At 40.3% G+C, this 23,619-nt stretch overlaps 1 protein-coding gene across 1 annotated transcript in view; it reads right to left on the bottom strand.

Moving 5' to 3' along the window:
* The window catches only part of LOC122539433 (thrombospondin type-1 domain-containing protein 4), a 155,481-nt gene that overhangs the window by 25,523 nt on the left and 106,339 nt on the right, over positions 1-23,619 (bottom strand). Inside the window, exons 3-9 of the mRNA XM_087980011.1 lie at positions 23,191-23,366; positions 21,502-21,607; positions 20,001-20,234; positions 8,821-8,950; positions 6,758-6,962; positions 3,824-3,997; positions 2,557-2,730 (exon numbers count right to left, since the gene is read on the bottom strand). Of these exons, the coding sequence (XP_087836137.1) occupies positions 2,557-2,730; positions 3,824-3,997; positions 6,758-6,962; positions 8,821-8,950; positions 20,001-20,234; positions 21,502-21,607; positions 23,191-23,366 (1,199 nt within the window). The remainder of the gene's footprint in view (positions 1-2,556; positions 2,731-3,823; positions 3,998-6,757; positions 6,963-8,820; positions 8,951-20,000; positions 20,235-21,501; positions 21,608-23,190; positions 23,367-23,619) is intronic.

The following is a 23,619-nucleotide window of genomic DNA, read 5'->3' as shown; positions in this document are numbered from 1 at the left end:
TTCAGGATGTGTAACATTGACATCATAGGTACCTGAAAGGAATATAAGTTAATATGAAAAAGGAACAGGACTCCAGAAAAAAAGCTACACAAAGATATAATTGCCGGGAGATTTAGCACAGCTTTTACTGAGGCCAGATTATCCTGTTAACATTTGCCAACAAAACTATGCAAAGTTGCACTCTACATACTACTATTAAGCGCATGTTTATTTATGGTGAATAATAGTAACCATTTGCTTAATAAATTTGTGATCATCTGCCTCCAATGCTGTGAACCTTATTATTTTGAGGAGAAAATTATAAGTAACATAAGAATACGAGGTAACAACATAAGAAAATCCATCCTCTGACCAGAAGGCAAATAAACTATCAAACGACCCTTAGAAACCTTAGATCTATGGAAGATGAAATACAGAGCTGTCTTATCATAAGCATAAGCCAATAATCTGAAACTTCTAGATTTCTCTAAAAAGCAAGTTACATATGTTGCAGCTCCCACCATTAACACTCTGAGGTTACCACTGGCCAGAAACTTAATTTGTTGAGATACATAAACACTGTCATTATAAGAGGCTGGGAGTTATGTGTGAGTAGCTCATCTCCTCACTCCACCATCTACAAGCCACAAGTCAGGAATGTGATGGAATACTCTCTACAATACAGTAAGTGTAGCTCCAACAACATGCAAATAGCTGGATACCATTCAGGATAAAGTAGCTTGCTTGATTTCCATCATTTTAAACATTCACTTCTTCCACCAGTAGCACACAAAGCTAGACAAGGTGGATGTTCCAGGGTTATGTTCCTTGGCTGGTTGGTAGATGATGGTGTGAGAGGATCTAAGGAGACAATTTGAAAATAAAGAGACAGACCATTTGGGTCTGAGATGAGAAGGAATTTCTTCACTCAGCCAGAAATGAATTGTTGGAATTCTTTGCTCCAGAGGCTGTGGAAGCTAAATCACGGAGTATGTTCAAGACATAGATTAATAGATTTCTCGATACTAATGTCATCAAGGGTTATGGGGGTATCATGGGAAAATGCAATTGAAATAGACAATCATCTATGACCTTGGATGGTAGAATAGACTCAAGAGACTGAATGGCCTTTTTTCTACGTTTTCATTTTCTAAACAGAGATCGATATTAAAGACATCACAAGATATAGGGATACTGTGGGACAATGGCGCTGAGGGAGAAGAGTAGTTATGATCTGCTGCATGGCAGTGCAAGCTTGATGGGCTGAATGGCCCACACCTCCTCCTGTTTTCGATGTTCCTGTGAGCCATCTTTATGTCACCAAACAATAGCTCCCTCTTCAGACTGCTCCTACTGCTTTCATAAACCTATTACCAATTAAGTGCCCCATTTGAAAGGGGTACAACTGATATTCTGTAATAAAAACAAACAAACAAACAACAAACTAAGACTTTATAATGAAAATTAAAATGTCATTCCCATCTGTGTAAAGAAATCAATTTTATCATCAATTTGTTCAGATATATTATGACACACATGCACAGTAGGTGAACCAAGACCTTTTAGGCCAGAGATGGCACTACTGGTGCAAAGCAAGATCCCTACATAGGCAAGGGCTACATCTCTGGTTAGTCTTGAACTGCCAATAGCCAAACTCACTAACCAATTTCACCAAAGAGCATGAAACATACTTGTAATCAATCTGTTCAGGAGTTGTTAGAAGGGCACTTATCGTGCAGTGGCAATGCCAATATTTCTAGTCCAGAAGACTTGGGCTCAGGCCCTGTCTGCTCCACAAAATGTAATAACATCTCTGAACAGGTTGGTATAGAAAAATGACACAACTCTGGGGCGCATAAGACTTGAACCCAGACTTTCTGGCTCAGACATAGGGATACCTACAGAACTCTTCTGTACAACATTTGAGCACAAGTGAACCCCCAATTAACAGCCAGCAGCTGAATAAAATTCACACCCAATTGAAATATAATTAACTTAGATAATGACTAATAAGAAATTGGCTCTGAAACAGCTGAAAGATATTTCAAAGTGGTAACTGTCTTCATATCAATGATACTCAAACGTATCATCCCAAGTGGGTCAAGTCACTCTTCAGAAACTGACAGCCATGGGGACTTGTCATAACATATCCAATCATGTTCATATAGAAAAAAAGACAATACCTAATGGTTATAGATAAAGCAGCATTGTTGAAGCAGAGGTTACATATAAGCCCAAAGCAATGCTTTTGAAATGAAACAGCAAATTGCCATTTGGCAGAATGAACGTAAGAATGTAGAAAATTATTACCACACACTCTTTTCAAGTGCTGGAACCATAGAAATTTTATGGCACAGAAAGAGTCCACTTGGCTCACTGTATCTGTGCCCATGGAAAATGAACTACCCTCTCTCCTCCCACACTCCAGCATTGGGTCCATAGCCCTACAGGTTATAGCACTCCAGTTGCATAGACCTGACACCTTTTAAATAAATTAAAATGTCTACCTCTACTACCCTTTCAGGCAATGAGCTCCACTTGTCCATACAGCTGCTGTAAGATGTTAATGAAACATACCTGGCTCCATGGTCCTGTGAACCACCTGACATCCTCATTGCAAGGACCAACATTGCAAGATCGGACATCCTCAGGCTTCTCAACCCCACAGCCTTCTAGTGGTAGGCTGCTGATGTGATTCATCAGACATACAACTGATCTTGTCTGGATGCCTGGTCCACACTCTGCAGAACACTACAGTAAAACACAAACCAAACATATGGTGACTAAATAATCATAACAAACCATGCTACAGAAACTAACATATGAAATGTCGTGATACTGGACGTTCCTCTATCTGAAACCTCTCAGATATAAATCTCCCTCCCAGAGTCACCCAAATCCCTACTCCAGAAATTAACTCTCCCCAGAATGCAAGTCCTATTCAACATAAAACTTTCAAGAAATAAAACATCCCAGTTTTAAATTCTTCCATGAGCTAAAGATTACAGTAGATAATATTTTCACTGGACAGCTGAATTAACCTAATGGAAGAAACTTGCTGTACAATCCTATTAATCTCTTATATCAGATCTGCAGAACATATAAATTTAGGTCTGACAATGGATTGCAAGGATGATGGCTTGAGGTTAGCCTAAAATTGGGCCTCAGACATTATTTGCATAATGCTGGTGCATTATAGATGCCAATCAGGTGTGTTGCTGGGCTGGCTCTTTTCAATAGTGACTGGCTGATTTGGTCTGGAGTTAAGTCTTGGTTGGGAAATATTGATCAGGAATATGTGAAGCCCAGTCAGCACTAGTCCGTGGAATGGGTGTGGAATAAGCATAAGCATGTTTGTTCTTCTTAGCCCCAAATCAAGCTCAGTGATAAATCACAGAAATTACCTCTTTGTCAGCAGACTGCATAAATCTCTTTGAGGACCAGTGGGGAAATTGCTGTGGATCTGGAACAGGCTTGGAATGTATTCCCTGAGCTCAGTTTGATGGGACTTTGCTTAGCACATTTCTGACTCAGGAGAAATAATTATGATTTTGGTCGACTTGTGCAAATTCATAATCCTTCAAGGTTTTGAAATCCAAAGTTTGTGATCCTTCTTTTGAACGTAAAAACCTGATGGTGAATATTATTTTCTGGTCTCTATTTCTAAGATGTTCCCTTACTACTAGATCATGTTCTCTGGTTCAATACTTATAACTAAACTGAAGGATAGAACTCCACCTCTGTGCTGTTAACTGCTCTTGAATAAATTCAGCTTGTACGGGACAGGAAATGACGCGGTTGTATTGGTGTGGGGAGATTTGACAAGAGAATAATAGTTCTTTACCCTCACACTCCAGTCTGTGTGGAACCAGCTCTTTGCACATGGTCCCATGTCACAATTTTCAGTATCAGCTGGCTTCAGCTGCATGTTGCACTCTTCATCATTCACAATATCACCAAGATTGTCAATGCATTTTACATCGCGAATCCTTTGTCCCACACCACAAGGTACTGAGCACTGCCAAAAGGGTGAAGAATAGAGGTAACAAAACAATTATTATGGAGCTCTTCTAAGCCAAACAGCAGCATCCAATAGAGATATTTGAACACTTAGGCTGTTCTGCTCATTCATATCCTTAATGTGTGTCATTCCATTGAATAAATACTTTAACTTCTTTTTAGCATTGCTAATAAAAAAAATGTTGTGGAAGCTTTTTGTCACGATCATCAGGACAGACATAAGAATACCAGAAAAATGAATTGGTTGATGTGTTGCAACTGGGAATGTGCCAGGAAACAGTTGTCCCTTAAATGTTTGTCTAACTGAAAAAGGCACTATACTTGTGACAAGATTCCTGCAGAGGACCATGTCTTGCATATGAATATACATAGCTTCTAGTAGAATGAAGTGAGCCACATTGTAAGTCTAACTGATAACCTTAAATTGGATATTTGTGTAATTCATAATGCACTCAGATTTGTCCAACAATTTCTGCCCAATTGCAGAATCACATCTAATAATATTGGACACTATGTTCTGGAAGCTCAGATTGCGGTATTCTCCATCACAATTCCTTGACAAATTAGTGACCACTTCCCCATCAATCAGCACCCTTTTCTCAAGCAGTCTAAATTTTTGTTTCCCTTGAAATTTGGCATTTGTGCAGCTGTGCAGCTGAGTACAAAATGAAGAACTTCAACAGCATGTCTCTTTTTCAGCAAGCGCAATATTTTGGATTTCTCTCCTAACTATTTGCTGCACTTTTGGAAGATTACTTGTCAGAATCACTATTCCAGTGGTGAAAGGGCACTTATAGTTCTGAATTGAAATCTGACAGGCAGCTGTCAAACATGTATCCTGCTGTAGCTGACCGAATTGAGCCCTCAAAGAAAGCCCAGTCAGACCAGTGTCAAGGTAAATTACAGGTTGAGGGTATGGGAGCACATATGGCTGGTGGGGCTCCTAGGCGATAGAGTCATAGAGATGTACAGCATGGAAACAAACACTTTGGTCTGACTTGTCCATGCTGATCAGATACCCTAACCTAATCGAGTCACATTTGCCAGCACTTGCGCATATCCCTCTAAACCCTTCCTAATCATGTACCCATCCAGATGCCTTTTAAATGTTGTAATTGTTCCTGCCTCCTCCACTTCTTCTAGCAGCTCATTCCATACACACACCACCCTTTGCATGAAAATGTTGTCCTTTAGGTTCCTTTTAAATCTTTCGCCTCTCACCCTAAACCTACACTCTCCAGTTTTGGACTCCCCCCCCCAGGGAAAAGTCCTTGCCTATTTACCCTATCCATGTCCCTCATGATTTTATAAACCTCGCTAAGGTCACCCCTCAGCCTCTGACACTCCAGGGAAAACAGTTCCAGCCTATTCAGCCTCTCCCTATAGCTCAAATACTCCAACTCCCAGCAACATCCTTGGAAATCTTTTCTGAACCCTTTCAAGTTTCACAACATCCTTCCTATTGGAGGGAGACCAGAATTGCACAATATTCCAAAACTGGCCTAACCAATGTCCTGTACAGCCACAACATGACCTCCCAACTCCTACACTCAATGCTTTGACCAATAAAGGAAAACATACCAAACACCTTCTTCACTATCCTATCACCTGCGACTCCACTTTCAAGGAGCCATGTACCTGTACTCCAAGGTTTCTTTGTCCAGTAACTGATTCTTTTGAGTTCACGAGTAATGTTTTATTGTTTTTTTCTCCAAGTAATTTTGTAACTGGATATGACTTTTTCAATCCTGTTCTGCTGACAAGTAACAGCCAATATTGTCACCAGGACCTATATAAATCAGTTCCTTGATTAATTCTCAATTTGGGTTCCCTGGGATGAAGGGGTTGACTTATCAAGAATGGTACATTAGGCCTTTATTCAACAGAGTTTGGCAGGGATGATCATATTGACACATATGAAGGGGTTTAATGTGATAGATGTTGAGAGGATGTTTCCACTAGTGGGGGAGTGGCACAGTCTCAAACTACAGCATATAGCTACAGAATAAGAAGATTATCATTTAAAACTGAGAAGCAAGGTAATTTCTTCTTCAACATTGTCTGCAGGTTTTCTGTAGCTCTTCCACTGAAATTATCATCGATGAAGGGGAAAAACCAATGGAAATCTAGCTCCTGGGAGTGTAGAACTCCCTTTTGTCAGAGGGTAGTGAATATTTGGAATTGTAAGTTGTGGAGGCTGGATTACTTAAAGTATTTAAAGAGGAGGTAGATGGACTTCTTAAAATATTGAGGAGTTGAGGGCTATGAGGAGGTGGCAGGAAAGAGGAGTTGATGTTTGGGGCAGATTATAATGGTGGTGCAGGCTTGAATGACCTACTCTTGCTTCTTATTTCTTATGTTCCTTCGGTCGCTTTTTTTTAGATTACTTACAGTGTGAAAACAGGCTTTTCCAGACCCATTCCCCTACATTTACCCCTTCACCTAACACTATGGGTAATTTAGCATGGTCAATCCACGCTAACCTGCACCTCTTTGGACCATGGGAGGAAACCGGAGCACCCGGAGGAAACCCATGCAGACATGGGGAGAATGTGCAAACTCCACATAGACAGTTGCCTGAGGCGGGAATTGAACCCGGGTCTCTGGCGCTGTGAGGCAGCAGTGCTAACCACTGTGCCATTGTGCCGCCCACATATATTCAACAGAAATCAGACTGATACAGAGTCTGATGCTCAAGCTGGTGTGGCTACTACTCATTCTAGATGATGCAGCTATGCTGCCCCTGGGTTAGGTATACCTCACTCCATTCTGTCCTGATATGCCATTCGCTGCAGATTTTCAGTTGGCAGGTTGTGGTTGTTTCGGGTTTCTCCAGGTGCTGACATCGCTCAGGTTGAACAGTGGTGGTCCGGTTGGCATAAACTTGTCTGCAAAGCACTTGCCGATGTTGTATTCCGGGACCACACGTCTTACTGCATTCTGACCATTCTCCCAGGTCCCAGCTTTGACAAAAGCAATAACGTGCGATATGTTAATGACCCCTCGCAATTGGAAACAATGTGAAGAAATATACTTCTTGCAATTTTATGATCATCAAAGTGAAGTTAACGAAAAGGGGAAAGAAACTATCTTAGTGCTAATGCACATCACTATCTGAACAAACGTTTGTAATATCCCAGCGCACGTTTTCCAGTGATGTTAGATTAGATTCGATTCCCTACAGTGTGGAAACAGGCTCTTTGGCCCAATCAGTCCACAGCGACCCTCCGAAGAGTAACCCACCCAGACCCGTTTCCCTCTGACTAATGCATCTAGCACTACAGGCAATTTAGCATGGCCAATTCACCTAATCTGCACATCTTTGGACTGTGGGAGGAAGCCAGACCACCCAGAGGAAACCCACACAGACACGGGGAGAATGTGCAAACTCCACACAGACAGTCTGCCCGAGACTGGAATTGAACCTGGGACCCTGGTGCTGTGAGGCAGCAGTGCTAACCACTGAGCCACTGTGCTGCCCATGTACAATCCTCATGTAAACATCTGGAGAGAAGGACCATGAAAAGAAAGACAGGATAGACAGACTCACATTGAAATAGTAGCTTTTATGACCTCAACATATCCTCAGCATTTACAACCAATTGAAGATGCTGATTAAATCATTCAAAAAGAGTGAATGCGGAGTTACAACATCAGAGAAAAGGCATTTGAAACAGAATGTCCTTGATTCAAAAAGCTATCCCTCTGAAAGAACCCATTTAGTTCAAGAACATTGCTGTTATTTTCTAAGCTCACTGGGAATGAGGGATTTCCACAGGGCTTCTCCTACTCAGCCATTATTTATGCTAGTTTTCATGCTTTTCAGCAGCTCTTCGACTGAAATTACTGTAGATGATGGGGAAAAGCCAGTGGGAATCCACCCCCAGGGTGTGCAGAACATTCACACAACCTGCATTTTTCAAAGTGGAGGAAGGAGCCTTCTCTCGTTCCTGGTGCTTTTTCAGTGAGACCTGCTGAGTGATACAAACAATGCACAGAGATGGAAACTACAAGGCAGCTCATTTAAAACTTTTTTATGAACAAAAAAAAGTGTTAATTGGATTTTGGATAAATCGGAGATTTTGTTCCTGATTTTCATTAAAAAAAATACATAAAAATTGCAGGAGGAAATGTGCCTCCAAACTATATTCATTTCAGATTATGGCCAGTGTGGGAAATGGAAACTTTACAATCAGCAAATCAGTGGCTAGGGATAAAGTATTTTACTGGGGTCACATGATACGCAGCTTTAATTCTGTCCCTAGCCTGTGACCTTGTTGGAAGTGCCAATATGTATACACATACCATGTACACACATACAATGTGCTCTAACAATTCTCACCTTGAAGATAAAACATCCTCATTAAAACATCAGAACATTGCAAAATGTAACACACAGACTGCAGAGTTTTAGCTCAGCACCACTTTTGCACAGGCAATAAGGGATGAGCGATAAATGCTGGCCTAACTCTCAATGCCCACTTCTTATGAGTGAATACCAAAGACATTTCATGCTCATTGACATTTGCTCGTGCCAATATACAGCAGTGTTTGTAATATACTGAACCAGAAAACACAGCTTCTGGAGGCGTTTCTTTTATTAAATGTGCTCAATCTCCAGTGGTTACTTGTTATTACAGCACAATTTCATAGCTTCTTAGGCTTTGATTAAGTTTCTGTTTCTGTTGGCCCCTGGTTGGCCTGTATCCAAACTGCATCCATTACTGCAGGGACTGCACACTGACTGTTTCAGGTTTATGAAATGTTCTATTTAAACATGAAGGTGTGTGTGTGTGATAAAGCTATTCTCAGTGAACATACTAGGCTGGGCATGGCTGGATATTGCAGGCTTCTTCATCTGGTGTTGGCCTCATTGCTATCTCACACAGGTTTTCAGATACTTCTTCATGTGTATTCCTGTTAACACACTTGAAAATAAGTGCACGGCTTCCTAAAAAGGAAGAGAAGACATTTATTATTAATGGAAGGAATTCACTACCTCAAACATTTAGTATACAATTGTGTTAATTAAATGACCAACAAAACAGAGTCAGACAGATATACAGCATGGAAACAGATCCTTCGGTCCAACTCATCCACACCGATCTGATATCCTAAACAAATCCAGTCCCATTTGCCAGCATTTGTCCCATATCCCTCCAAACCCTTCCTATTCATATAGCCATCCAGATGCCTTTTAAATGTTGTAATTCCATACAAGCACCACCTCTGCATGAAAATGTTGCCTCTTAGTTCCCTTTTAAATCTTTCCCTTCTCACCCTAAACCTATGCCCTTTAGTTCTGGACTCCCCCATCGCAGGGAAAAGACCTTGTCTATTTACCCTATCCATGCCTCTAATGATTTTATAAACCTCTATAAGGTCACCCCTCAGCCTCCAAGGCTCCAGGAAAAACAGCCCCAGTCTGTTCAGCCTCTCCCCATAGCTCAAATCCTCCAACTCCTGGCAACATCCTTGCAAATCTTTTCTGAACCTTTTCAAGTTTCACAATGTAAGGATATTGCATTAGAATCCTATTGTGTAGATGGGGACCATTCAGCTCATCGGGTCTGCACTGACCCTCCAAAAAGCACCCATCGTGTCCCTATAACCCCACATTCAATCCACCTGGCCTGCACATCCCTGACACTATGGGGCAATTTAGCGTGGTCAATCCACCTAACCTGCACATCTTTGGATTGTGGGAGGAAACCAGAGCACCTAGAGGAAACCCACACAGACATAGGGAGAATGTGCAAACTCCACACAGACAGTCACCCAAAGGTAGAATCGAATCTGAATCCCCGGTGCTGTGAGGCAGCAGTGCTAAACATTGAGCCACCCTAAGACTAGGGTCAGTTGCACTGAAGACAATGTACCAATGTTATGATGGAATTTCCAGAGAACCCAAATTTCAGAGAACTTTATATTTTAATCAGGTACCTTTGGTCAGTTAACAGTGTTAAGAGTTATGGAGCCAAGGCAGGCAAAATGAGTTAAGATAATAAATGATGGTACAAGCTTGAGGTGCTGAATGATCAACTCTTGTTGCTGCACGATTTACAAATCTATGATAGAGCATAAAATGGGCATTCAACTGTACTTACTCTGATTTTCTGAGCATCAGTTTTGATGGATGGAAAATCAAGAGTACTACATGCCCAGATTTCTAACGTATTATCATGAAGCTCTCTAGTGACAATCTGAACTTGTGTAAAATGAACTGCTACATGCAAAGATAATGGGTTGCTCATTTAATGTGGAGTCATATCTGATCAGTGGAAGTAGGTAATAATGTTGTTGCCATCTAACATACTGTGCTGAACTCCTTGGTTTAAAATATAGGCTAACTCTGAACTGTCACATGTAATGGGCTTGTTATTACAGAGTAGGAAGTGTGAGTCATGCTGCACTGATCACCGCTCAATGCATTCACTGTAATGTATATGTGCTCAATCCTCAGGTCACTGAAATACAGTGTCTTTCTTTTTGCACTGCTCCAGTTTATTCAATATTGTGTGACCCACCGGTTAGGATTTTGCCATTTCATAAAAAGTCACAGCTGGGTCAGTTCCACTTTCTCCAGACTTGTTAATTTGCACAAATCAGTATAAAAGGAAAGATTTTGTTTTTACTGGGGAAATTGTTCGTTGATGTACAGCTCAGCTAATGCACATTGATGTACACTGCGGACAGTTATACAGTGATATAATGTCGGAAGTGCTGCTTTGCTAATGGTTCCCCAGAATATTTGTCCAGTTTCAGTTTGCAGACCTTAAGATGAACTTCATGTGAAATATTGCATCAGGTTGGAGTTGCTTTCAGTGTGCAATTCATGTTCACAGTCAGGTCGTTCCTATATAGTCAGAATGAATAAGTTATCTAAAGTGCAACCAATTAGATACTGCATAGTTACGTTCACAAGTTAAAAATATTAATAGGAATCTGTTAATATAATTATTTAATAGAATTGCAACTTTCCATTTATGGTTGGGTTAGGTTATATGTAAGAATTTAGTTATACATTAAAACTACTTTTTGATCATTAAGAAATACTTGCATTTAACTAGTGCCCTTGAAACCCGCAGGGTATCCCAAAACACGATACAAAGAATGAAGAACTTTTGAACTGTGGTCACTGTTACAATATATAGAAAATGTGCAGCCAATCTGTACACAGCAAGGATTTACAAAGAGCAATATGGTCATGAGTAGATAGTTTGTTCTTTTAGTGATTGGAGGATGAATATTAGTCAGGACACTTGGAATAACTCCCCTGCTGTTTTTACAAAGGAGTGCCAAAGAATCTTTTATGTCCACCTCAGAGATGTTCTCAGTTTGATCTCATCTGAAAGATGGCACCTGTGAGAGTGCAGCACTCCCACAATGCTGCTCTCTTCCCCTTCTATACTCCCAGACAGTGCTGAACTTCCTGCTGCATTCCCTTAGTGCAGCATTCCCTTTGTGCTGCACTCCCTCTGTGCTGCTGACTTCTTGTGTTAAATTTCTGGAGGGAGACTTAGAACATGCTACCTTCGCTACCAATGGAGCTACAGCTGACAGAATGATGGAAGCTGTAATAATCAAGAGATTTATGATGGCATCCTGGGTAGTCAACATAGGTCTGTCTTGCATTTTGGGGATAAACATTGGGCAGAGAAACTCGTCTAAAAGTGCCATGTGATCCTTTGAGTCTACCTGAGAAGGCAGGGAAATATTGGTTTAAAGTCTCATCTGAACGACATTTTGGTATGGGGGATGACATTTTCTATCTGGTACTCTTAACATGTTAGTTCTGTTAAAATTGCTACACTTCTTGCTTTAAGAGTCGTTAACCCCGTGTCCACCCTTTGAGCATTCCTTTCGAATTTCAGCAAATGTTGCATGTGCTATGTAAAGCATTATGCTTTGAGGACCAAATACAAACAGTGCCATTATTCTTTTGTGGGTCATCTATCTGTCAGGTATTTTGCAATGATTTATTAGAGCACGGGGAAAGCAGAGAGATCACCAGTTATTAAAAAGCACTGGCTGCTTTTCTGGCACTGTGTGACCAGGTACATTGTTCCAGAAAATGCGAAGGATGCACAGTATGAAAGACAGTCACCTGAAAATGTAAAATTATATCTTGTATTATAGAGTGCCTATTGATCCTACTTATAAAAGCGATGCACTCAACCTGTGCTTTATTACAGGGATTTTTTTCGCTGCGATGGCATTTGATTAGTTTGGCACAACTATTCCACAAAATTCTGGCCTTGCAGACTGCATGCCAAAGCTATGTTTAATAAGTGCTCAGAGTTGTCTTTCACTACATTGTCTCTGACGTGGCGGTTTGGAGATGCCAGAGATAGTTATGACTTTTCTATAGGGCAAAAGTGAGGACTGCAGATTACTGGAAACCAGAGTTTAGATCAGTGGTGCCGGAAAAGCACAGCAGGTCAGGCAGCATCTGAAGAGCAGGAAAATCGATGTTTCGGGCAAAAGCCCTTCATCAGGAGTTTGACTGCTCTATACTCAAGGTGGTTCCAGCTCGGCAACAGAAGTAGCCCTACAGTAGGGTTTTTCTGTGCTCTAGCAACATAGAAAGACACCAAGGATAATTTTCACCTTTACTACTATATGGGAATCTAAAAGAGCAGATTGTTTGTCAGTCGTTTCTTCAAAGATGATCCAATTGGGATTCACTTCAATTCCCAGGCACTGATTGTCAATATCATTCTTATTGTCTCCTCAAATAGCACATCAGCATCTGCATTCTGAATGTATTGATTTGGAATCTTTCCTCCACACGTTTGATCATAGAATCCTTACAGCGTGGAAGCTGGCCATTCAGCCCATTCAGTTCACACTGACCTTCCGAAGAGCATCCCATCCAGACCCTTGCAATTCCCATGGCTAATCCATCTACCCTGTATATCCCTAGACACTCTGGACAATTTAGCATGGTCAAACCACCTAACCTGCACACCTTTGGACTGTGGAGGGAACCGAAACATCCAGCAGAATCCCACACAGATACAGGGAGAACATGCAAACTCCACACAGACAGTCACCCCAAGATGGATTCGAACACAGGTCCCTGGCGCTGTGAGGCAGCAGCACTAACCACTGAGCCACTGTGCTACCCCAGTTTTTAGCTGGTTTAAAATAATGGGCAAACACACCAGTTTAAAAAAAAGTGACACAGAATATCCAACCGAGATAAGTTACTTTGATTTTCAGAAGTCATTTGATAAAACTGCGCTGGTGAAGTCTTTCAAGAAAATAAACTGAGGGAATTAGTGACAAATTAGCCAGATGGATGAAAGCAAAAGACAAATGGTGGGGGTGTAGAGAGTGATAATGGAAAAAAAGAAATTCAAAAGGAGCAGTGACCACAACTCCAAAGGGGTCTATTGTGGATCCTGCACTATTCACACTACTCACGCAAAGGAGATCTGTCTTGTAATGTGGTAAAATTTTGCTGATGACAGCTAGCTATGTGTATGAGAGATGTATGGAGGGGAGTTGGCAAAAAAGAAATCTGGGCAAATTTAGTGGATGGGCCAAGGAATGTAGGAAGGATTCAATGAGGAGAACATGTACAATGATACAAGAAATATGGAACATGTGCTCACATAAGGCAATCCAGTTTGGTTTTGATTAGCTGTCGCAGACAGGAAGGCAATTTATTGCCCATATATTGCAATTTCATAACTAAAGAAAGACCGACATTTGTCCATCTGCTTTACTAATCTAAGGTGAGGGCATTATCCAAAAATACTATTTGTGGCGGAGGGTTCACCTCAAAGATATCACTAACAGTAAACATATTTAAACCTGTGTTACTTATTAGTAAAATATTAAACTAAATTCTCAAGGCAGTCTCCTCAAGTAATTATTTGCAGTGAAGATGACACTTGCCAATATATAGCTAATTAAGAGATAGTTAAAAAAGTAACTGCATTTATATAGCACCTTCCATGATATTAGAATGTTGCAAAGTGCTTCGGAGTTAATTGAGATGAAGCCACAGTTGTGAAACAGGGAAATACAGAGTCCAAATTGTGCATGGCAAAGTCCCATAATCAGTAGTGAGCTAGATAACAATGATCTTCTGTCTCAAGGGTGAGAATTGGCAGAATTTTCACAGCTCTTGATTGGGAAATTTGGGAAAGTATGACAAAAATGACAACACTACTGCTGAGTACTCTGGATGCAGGAGCACACAACCATGCTATACATCTGCAAAAGATGCATCTCAGGGCTCTTTGCTTGTTTCCTTAGCACACATACAGGTTGCACGTATTTGGATGCTTGTAGTGTCTCTGCCTTGACTTGCTTCTTAGCACAGGCAGAAAACCAGAAAGCTTGTTTTGGTTGTCAACACTGTACAGGGGTGATTCAGTGAGAAGGGCGCCATGAATCCTGCATGTACAAGTAATGAGATGAGCAACCGGGATCCATAAGAAAAATCACCATGACCCATGGAGAGAACTTCCTAAAAATGATGTGAAGCCAAAATATTGGAAGAACAAGCCCAGTATCACCACTGAGCTGTGGTAATTACAAATATTGAAACATAGAAACATAGAAAATAGGGGAAGGAGTAGACCATTCTGCCCTTTGAGCCTGCTTGCCCATCCATTATGATCATGGCTGACCATTAAACTCAGTTCCTGCTTTCTCCCATATGCCTGGATCCCCTTGGCAAAAAGAACCATACCCGACCCCTTCTTGTAGGCTTATTTTAATGATAGATCATTTACTTCACAAGAAATTTCTGTTTACCATTTCACAGGAGATTTAGAACCATCGAAAATAGGAGCAGGAGTAGGCCATTCTGCCCTTTGAGTCTGCTCTGCCATTCAATATGATCATGGCTGATTATACAAATCAGTCCTCAGTTGCAGCTGTCTCCACACCCTTTGATCCCTTTAGCCCTAAAAACCACATCTAACTCCTTCTTGAAAACAATATTTTGGCCTTGACCACTTCCTGTGGCAGAGAATTCTACAGGCTCACCACTCTCTGGGCGAAGACATTTCTCCTCATCTCAGTCCTAAATGGTCTCCCCTATATCCCCAAACATATGAACTTGGAGCAGGAGTAGGCCACTTGACATTTAACATCTGCTCATGACTGATCTGATTATTCTACATTGCTGCCTACCCCTTGATAACCTTAAACCCCTTTGCTTATTAAGAATCTATCTACCTCTACCACAAAAACATTCAAAGACTCTGTTTCTGTTTTTTGAGGAAGAGAGTTTCAAAGATTCATGACCTTTTGTGAGAGAAAATATTCTCATTATCTCTGTCTTAAATGGGGTGATGCCTTACTTATAAACAGTGATCCCTAGTTTTAGATTTTCCCAGAAGAGGAAACATCCTCTCCACATCTAACCTGTTAAAGATTCCTCAGAACCTTATATCTTTCAAGTAAATTGCCTCTTATTCATCTAAACTCCAGAGGATAAAAGCCTAAATTGTCCGACCTTTCATCATGAGACAACCTTCCTAGGATTAATCTAAAATGCTTTTCTGACCCGCTTCCAATGCATTTACATTTTTCCTTAAGTAAGGAGGATACTGCTATACACAGTACTCCAGAATTGCTCTCACTGCCATGTGAAATCTCATGAAGCAGATATCTAAATGTTTATGAGAGTAGTTTACTTAAATAATTGCATGTATTTCTGTATTGAGAGGGTTGTTTTGACTTGCTGCATTAGATGATGGATCTTCTAAACCCAACCAGATCTTCTAAACCTAACCAGGTGAGTGGATAGTTTGCAGATTGATCAGCATCAGACACAGCGGTTCTGATGTTTATCAGAAAATTTACGCCATTAATGACCATGCTTAACTACATTCAATACATGGTGTATCCTAGCTGCAATGTACACCTGAAATCCTAATCAAGACGTACTACAGACTATATATATTACACTTGGACAAACCAGCTGCTCAACGCTGATGTTTATTATCTACAGGAGCCTCCCCCCAGCCTATTTTATCTCACCCTATCAACATATCCTATTGCTGTTTTCTTTCATATGTTGATCTACTTCCCCTCAAATACACCTATGGAATTCATCTCAATCACGCCATACCATAGCACATTCCTGAGATTAGGCTCACATCTGTTCCTATGTAAATATTAATTCAAGTTCCTCAGATCTGGACTTGAGCAGAAAAATAAAGATCAACACTTTGGTGCAACACTGAAGGGGTAGTGCACTGCTGAAAGCACCGTCTTTCAGATCAGATATCAACCTGAGGCTGCACCTGTCCTCTCAAGTGAACATTAAAAGGTTTTAGTACGTTATCTTTAAGAAGAGCCAGGGAGTTACCATCAGTCTTCTGGCCAATATTTATTCCTCCATCAACATCACAAAAACAGATTATCTGGTTGTCATTACATTGCTCTCTGTGTGATCTTGCTGTCAAGAGTGTGGTGCTGGAAAAGCGCAGCAGGTTAGGCAGCATGCAAGGAGCCGGAGAATCAATGTTTCAGGAATGAAGGGCTTATGCCCGAAATGTCGATTCTCCTGCTCCTCTCCTGCTGTGCTTTTCCAGCACTGACTCTGATCTCCAGCTTCTACAGTCCTCCCTGTGTAAGCTTGCTGTGCACATCATTGACTGCCAAGTTTCGTATAATACAACAGTGACTATACATCAAAGTTACCTCTTTGGTATAGGATGTTTTGAAGCGGAAAGATGCTACATTAACAGAAGTCTTTCTTTAAATTACAACTAGTCCTTTGTTTGCCTCACATTGAATTCAAGTAAACAGAGCAGAGCTGGAGGACAGTTCCTGAATGGATAACCAGTTAAGTTAGGAAGGGAAAATCAGCACATTATTTAAATCGAGAAAGATTGCAGAATTCTGAAGAACTGAGAGTTCTGTGTGTGCTGGTGTGTGAATCATATAAAATTAGTCTGCAGGTACATGAAGTGTACGGGAAGGCAAATAGAATATATTGTTCATTGCAAGGGAAATGAAATATAAAAGTAGGGAAACATTGCTATAGCCATACAGTGTTGGTGAGGACATATTTAGACTATTGTGTGCAGTCGTTTTTTTTTAAGAATGAACGTAAATACATTTTTAGATTAGATTACATTACAGTGTGGAAACCGCCACTTCGGCCCAACAAGTCCACACCGACCCGCCGAAGCGCAACCCACCCATACCCCTACATTTACATTTACCCCTTACCTAACACTACGGACAATTTAGTGTGGCCAATTCACCTGACCTGCACATCTTTGTGACTGTGGGAGGAAACCGGAGCACCCGGAGGAAACCCACGCAGACACGGGGGGAATGTGCAAACTCCACACAGTCAGTCGCCTGAGGCGGGAATTGAACCAGGGTCTCAGGTGCTGTGAGGCAGCAGTGCTAACCACTGTGCCACCGTGCCGCCCACATTAGAAGCAGTTCAAAGAAGGTTTACTCAACTGACACCTGGGATTGGGGGCCGGTGATGGGGTTACCTTATGAGGACAGGCTACACCGTATCCATTAGTGTTTAGAAGAATGAGCAGTGACCTTACTGAAATACATCCAAGATCCTGAGAGGAATTAATCAGGTGGATGTTTCCATTTTAGAGAAAAACCAGAATTAGGGAACATAGTTTGAAAAAGAAGAATCTTTACATTTAAGAAGAAAGTAATGAGAACTTTTTATTTCTTTCACAGATTCATGAATCTTTGGAACTCTTCTCTCCTGGAGATTGGTGAAGACAGAGCCATTTTTAAAGACAGATATAAATAGATTCTTGACTAACAATGGAATCAAAGGTTATCAGGAGTAAGCAGGAATGTAGAGTTAAGGGCACAATCAGATTAGCTGTGATCTTACTGAAGAGCACAAGAGGCCTAAAGGGCCAAATGGCCTACACCTGATTCTAATTGAATCCTCATTGAAACAAGATTGGCTGGGTTCTTGTGGCCCAGTGGTAATGTCCTGAACTGAGAGCCTTGGGTTCAACACCCACCTGCTCCAGAGATGTATAATATCACCTCTGAACAGGCTGATCAGGAAAATAGCTTAATGTAAGAAAAAATGTACCCGACTGAAAGAGAGATGGTGGCATCATAGTAATGTTGCTGGCTAGTCATCCAGCAAGCGCAGCAGGTCAGGCAGTATCCAAGGAGCAGGATTCCTGAAGAAGGGCTCATGCCCGAAACGTCGATTCTCCTGCTCCTTGGATGCTGCCTGACCTGCTGCGCTTTTCCAGCAACACATTTTCAGCTCTGATCTCCAGCATCTGCAGTCCTCACTTCAGTTACACCTGTAGACGCACACTTTGACTATTTCAGAAGGTTACAAATGTGCAAATCCTAATAATTATGTTGGCTATGATAATATTAAGAAAGCCTCACCATACCAGGACTCTGCCAACACTTCTAATTTTACTGCTGGAAAACAGGAAGTTTGGAACAAGTACTCAGAGTTCTCACATTCTTGAGCCTCAGCTCCCCGCTATGCTTAAGCTAATGGGACATAAAACTGGGAATCGATTACAGAATAAATTCCCCTTTATATAATCAGCAACATGAAGACAGGCAAGAGGGTGACTCTGGTTTCTAACTTATCATGAACAATATCATAGAGGATTCCCTTTGACAAAACAAAAGTGATACACATAGGAAGGCAGTTGTAATTGTGGATGTAGAACATCTTAAAGGGTTATGGTGGTCTACATTTTCTAACTGTTTGGATGTAATTTCCACTAGTTTGAAATATAGAGTATTTGAGGCCAATAATGTTTAAATTCAAAATATTTATGTGAAGTTAGTTGTTATGAGATGTGACTGGACCTTGACTTTTGGTAACACTGAAGCTCGCTGAAATCATTATAAACTAAATGTACATTCATTTAATAAAATACATCCATAAGTTTTATCATATATTTTAAGCAAGCAAGTTACAGTGGATGAGGGAGATATGGCATTAAAAACAAGTGCTAGAAAAGCTCAGCAAGTCTGGCAGGATCTGTGGAGGGAAAAGCAAAGGTGTTTGGAATGGGTGGGAAGGTTTGCTTAAAAATCATGAAGGATAGGTGGATCATTGGAATTAACCAAACAAATAAAACCACCCCTAAGAATGGTAGTTACGTAATTCCCTTCCAACCTTTATTGCTCTCTGCACTGATGCTGCCAGGCCTACTGTGTTTTTCCTTATTACAGTTTATTGTTTTTGTGCATGATTCAACATTTCACTCTAGGAGTGGTTGGTAAGTGCTTTGTTGCAGAAAAAGAAGTATTTAATTCTTGGGGAACTGCATAAGATTTCAAACATGAACATGTTAACAGATGAACAGTAATGGATGGGACAAGACTTTGGTCTATCCAGTCATTCCCACACAACTATAATGTCTCAGGCTTTGCAATATATACATTCCCCATCCCTTGCAGCATATCATTCTATGCTAAAATGTTGCTGGTCAATTAAGTTTTGTGCTGTTTGAAAACAAATATCAAAGTTTGTTCTTGAGAAAATATGAATGCATTAAATAATTTGCTGAAAATTGGAAGAAACCAATTCAGCTCAACACTCAGAAATCTGTAAGATCATATCAAATTTTTGAAAACAAGCCCAGGTTCAATATTAACTGGTGCTTACTCCTCATTCCCAAGTACAAGAAAATAATGCAAATAATTTCAATCATCTTATTTAATAATGATTCATTTATGGAATGCAATTATTTCCCAGATGAAAAAATATTCATTTCATCTTTGCATATTTCTGCGTTTTTACTCTGTAGTGTAAACTGTTTTAAAAGTTTAGGTCAAAGAAAGACAGATGGCATGATGGAATACTCGAAGAAGATAGCAAAGTTCATTCACAGTGCAAAGGAGGCTAGCCAACAACAACTGATGGCTTCACTTATCCCTGGGCAAGTGAACAGTCAATCTTGTTGGATCAAACTTGTGATGCGTTAGAGCAAAATGATCTCATCTCACTTTGGTTAGGCTACCAGATAATTAAATTTGGGACATCTTACCCGTTCCACACGAGACGGTGCATTCACTGCTTCCAATTTGTTTCCAATTGAATTCCCTCTTCTTCCTTGGCCCCTCTGCCCAGGAGTGCAACACTTCTCCAGTGCTCGTTTGGTACTTTCTGGACTGCAATTGGTTTGCATGCACTCCACTGACAAAGTTTCCCACCTCTCTTTCACGGAGAATGTACACGTCACCATCAGCACCGTATGACAGCTGACCGTTAAAGGCCTCTCCTACAATGGATGGACAGGTTTCAAATTTTACATCGCAAACAGCAATCAAAGTGCAAAGTGGTGTAGCTAAATGGGAGGGGAGGGCTAGTATAACCGGGAGCAACAGCTGAGTATTCCTCTGAACTGCTCTCGTTTTCCTCTGTAACAATGATGGAAATGGCAAGATTAGCTGCATTTTGACTGCATTGTTGGTGAGGTTAAGGGACGAGAGACTCAAAGTAAGTTCCAGCCCATAGGTGCTGAATATTTTGGAATTCCTACACCTGCCTTTATAAGTACCCCACATGTCTGTTTTCACATTCTTCCTACAGGAAAGGAGATGGAGTGATGGCTTTACTTGCGGCAAAGTTGAAAAATAAGGGAACTGAAGGGCTGGTCGGACATTAAAGCAAGTTTTTCTCAATGCGTTTGGCTAGGAAAAGCTGGACAACAGGAACAGCCATGAAAACTGACCTATTCACAGACTGAAAAAAAAAGCCCACTGCGAAACTAAAATTTAACTACAAAATGATCATGGAACATATGGACCATCTCCATTTAGCAAGGTGCAGTTACATCTGTCAGAGGCTGTTTTGGTCACTACCTGGGCTGGTCTAGGTGGTGACATATAACTTTCCCACACGCAAATGTCAACCAACCGACCATGTGCTACTCATGACCCTAATGGATGGCATCTTTTCAGGATCTGGGGGAGTACCCTTGGCCCAAAGCCCACCCCTAGTCATCACCAAATAGTCTTTAAACAACTTGAAGTCAACTAATGACTATTACTTGGACCCAGAACCTCATCATCTCCAAACCAACAACCACAAAATCTGAAGACTATGATCTTTCTTGCAGCAATTCGATTGCACTGATTCTACTACTTTATCCTACTGACTTATAGTGAAATTCTGCTGGACTTTTCTAAGGTAATTCAGGAGGAACTACCTCCCACTTTGGCTAGGTTTCACTTTTACCATAACTTTTCAGATACACAAATGCTGAGTATCTGAGCTGTTTTCTCTGTTTTGTGGTAAGTATTCTTCTATTTCAAGTAATGAACCCTCCAATGTGGTTGAATTTTAACTGCCCTTTGAAGTGCCTTAGCAATGATTCGGCCTATAAATCTACTTATGGCATTTGGGACAGATTTGCACTTGATATACGGCATAGAGTGATGCATGGTTCATGTGTATGGCAGTGTATGGTACACGAGGCAGAGTGGTGTATTAAAGAAATGTTCCATCAGCAACATAGTCTTGGGACCAAGGATATAAGATTTTACCTAAATGTTGATCTGCTGTATGGGCAAGTGAATGGCTGCTGACAATGTTGTCAGTTGGTAAAACATATTCATACTGCACCTTTGGATTTGCCTGTTGATATATCATCTGGAAAAGATGAAAAAAGAAAGAAAACAGTGAATCTAAATAAAAAAAATGGACCTTCAATAGAGTTTAAAAGCAATTCAACATCAAAACTAACTCAAAGCATTCAGAATTTTGATTGAATGTTTAGTGTGCTGTTCCTATAATAATATAAATTTGGCTGTGAAAATAACAAAACAGTTCATGGAAAATTAACTATTAAACATGTGGAAGCTCTTTCCATCAGGTTTTCATTGTCGTTGGACAATTAAACTTCTTTTTTCATTTTTACAAAGGGCTTATAATGCTGAAACTGGCCGTTCAGCTGTCTATGCTGTTACAATCTCTGTGGAGAAACCAGAAGCCAAAAGAACCAAATTTACCAAATGACTCCTAAATGAAAAAAATGTCAGCTAGCTTCCACTCTTTGTAACTCCTACTTTAACAGAAATCAGAATAACTGCAAATTAAACATGAGTAAAAGGCAAATGAAACTTCAAATAAGTAGTTGACATAAAAAAGAAATGTCTTTCACAACCAAAAGCATCTGTGTCATTCTCCATAGACAGATGACACCACATGCATTTTCAAAGTTATCTAACACACTCTTTCAGTTGGATCTTTCAGTTTCCAACTCAATTGATTTGTGCTCAAGTTGTGTTCACCAGAAGTTGTATTCCAGCTAAGGACCCCAGAGATAATAGTTACCTCCACAGAACACCTCCACAGAAGTTCACAACAATCTCGATGAGGCAGATTCCAAAAGGATACCTTCATCTGATCCTTTTAATAAGCTGCATTTAGATGGTCTAGTTGGCATCTCATTTGCCATGCAAAATATTGGGCCAAGGGTGAAATGAGAAAGGGCAAGTCTAATTAACAGCTAACTCATTGACTGTTTATTGACTAAATGAATTCTGGGTCACTAGCTTGCTCACTAATCCTTAAATGTATATAAGTATTCTCTACAACCATTAAAACTATATTAGCTTACTGTTCCCATTGACTGACAATCTTTATTGGTTCTCCAGATGCAGGGATCCTGTAAGACCCAACTCTGTGCCAATTCTTTAATTTTCTTACAGAAGTTCCAGTCAAATACGAGAGTCATGACAAAGCCAAACTGGTACTTTTCCTTAAGGCCATTTGTGAATGAATTATTTTTTACTATCACCCTGGCAGCAGTTATGATCACTATTTTATATATATTAACATTACCTTTAATCACAACATTTATATCAATATTCACATCAACATTATATTATTATTTTCTCCAATCACAAAAATTATATGAACATTACACACAGTCACCAACATATTAAAAATCTTTCCATGGTTTATTTTAGCATGTCATGTTAACATTTTATCCTATCAATTATTTTATATTGACAGTTTCTTTATGTTCAAATTCCTTTCTATTTTTCTGAGGTTCTACAACTCTACAGTTATTGTTGACTGATGGCCAGATTCTTAAAGTTTTCTTTCTCGGGAGTTTTTCTATTCAAATCCCAGAAGGTTAGAGCCTTTGATTTATGAACAGAACCAAAGTGAAGCTTTGCTGGCATTTCAAAGGAATTGCCCAGCTTAGATCCAAAGTTTAAACTTACATAGACATCCAGAATTTCACTGGTTGGCCCCTCGGCAATCAAGGATTCCCCTGCAGTCGTACTAATCTCATTTGGCCTCTTATACCTGAACAGGGTTCCTGCTGCTTCATAAGTGCCTGGTCTATCTATAGCCCAGTTTCCATTAATGATGGGGTGGCCAAAGTGACTTCTCAGAGCTGCAGATACAAACAGACACAAGGCAGTGAACATCAGCTAATAAAAGCCAGATCACAGGAGAATAGCATTCTGAAATAACGAATACGAATATTTTAAATTTGTGTTATTTCTGAGGTCTTTGTTATGCGTGCCTGGAACAGAAAGCGTAAGTAGCACATTGACATCAAATGAACAAAAAACAAGGTGGGGACACATAATTAAAGATGTTCCTTCAGACAGAGTAGGAAAATGTTAGAAATGCTGAATTTGTGA

This window comes from Chiloscyllium plagiosum, unplaced genomic scaffold (genome assembly GCF_037043375.1).
Source record: "Chiloscyllium plagiosum isolate Xiang-an unplaced genomic scaffold, Cpla_swu_hap1 HiC_scaffold_36, whole genome shotgun sequence".
NCBI classification, from domain to species: domain Eukaryota; kingdom Metazoa; phylum Chordata; class Chondrichthyes; order Orectolobiformes; family Hemiscylliidae; genus Chiloscyllium; species Chiloscyllium plagiosum.
Note: the sequence above shows the minus strand (reverse complement) of the source record. Positions and strands in the feature narration are given on the sequence as shown.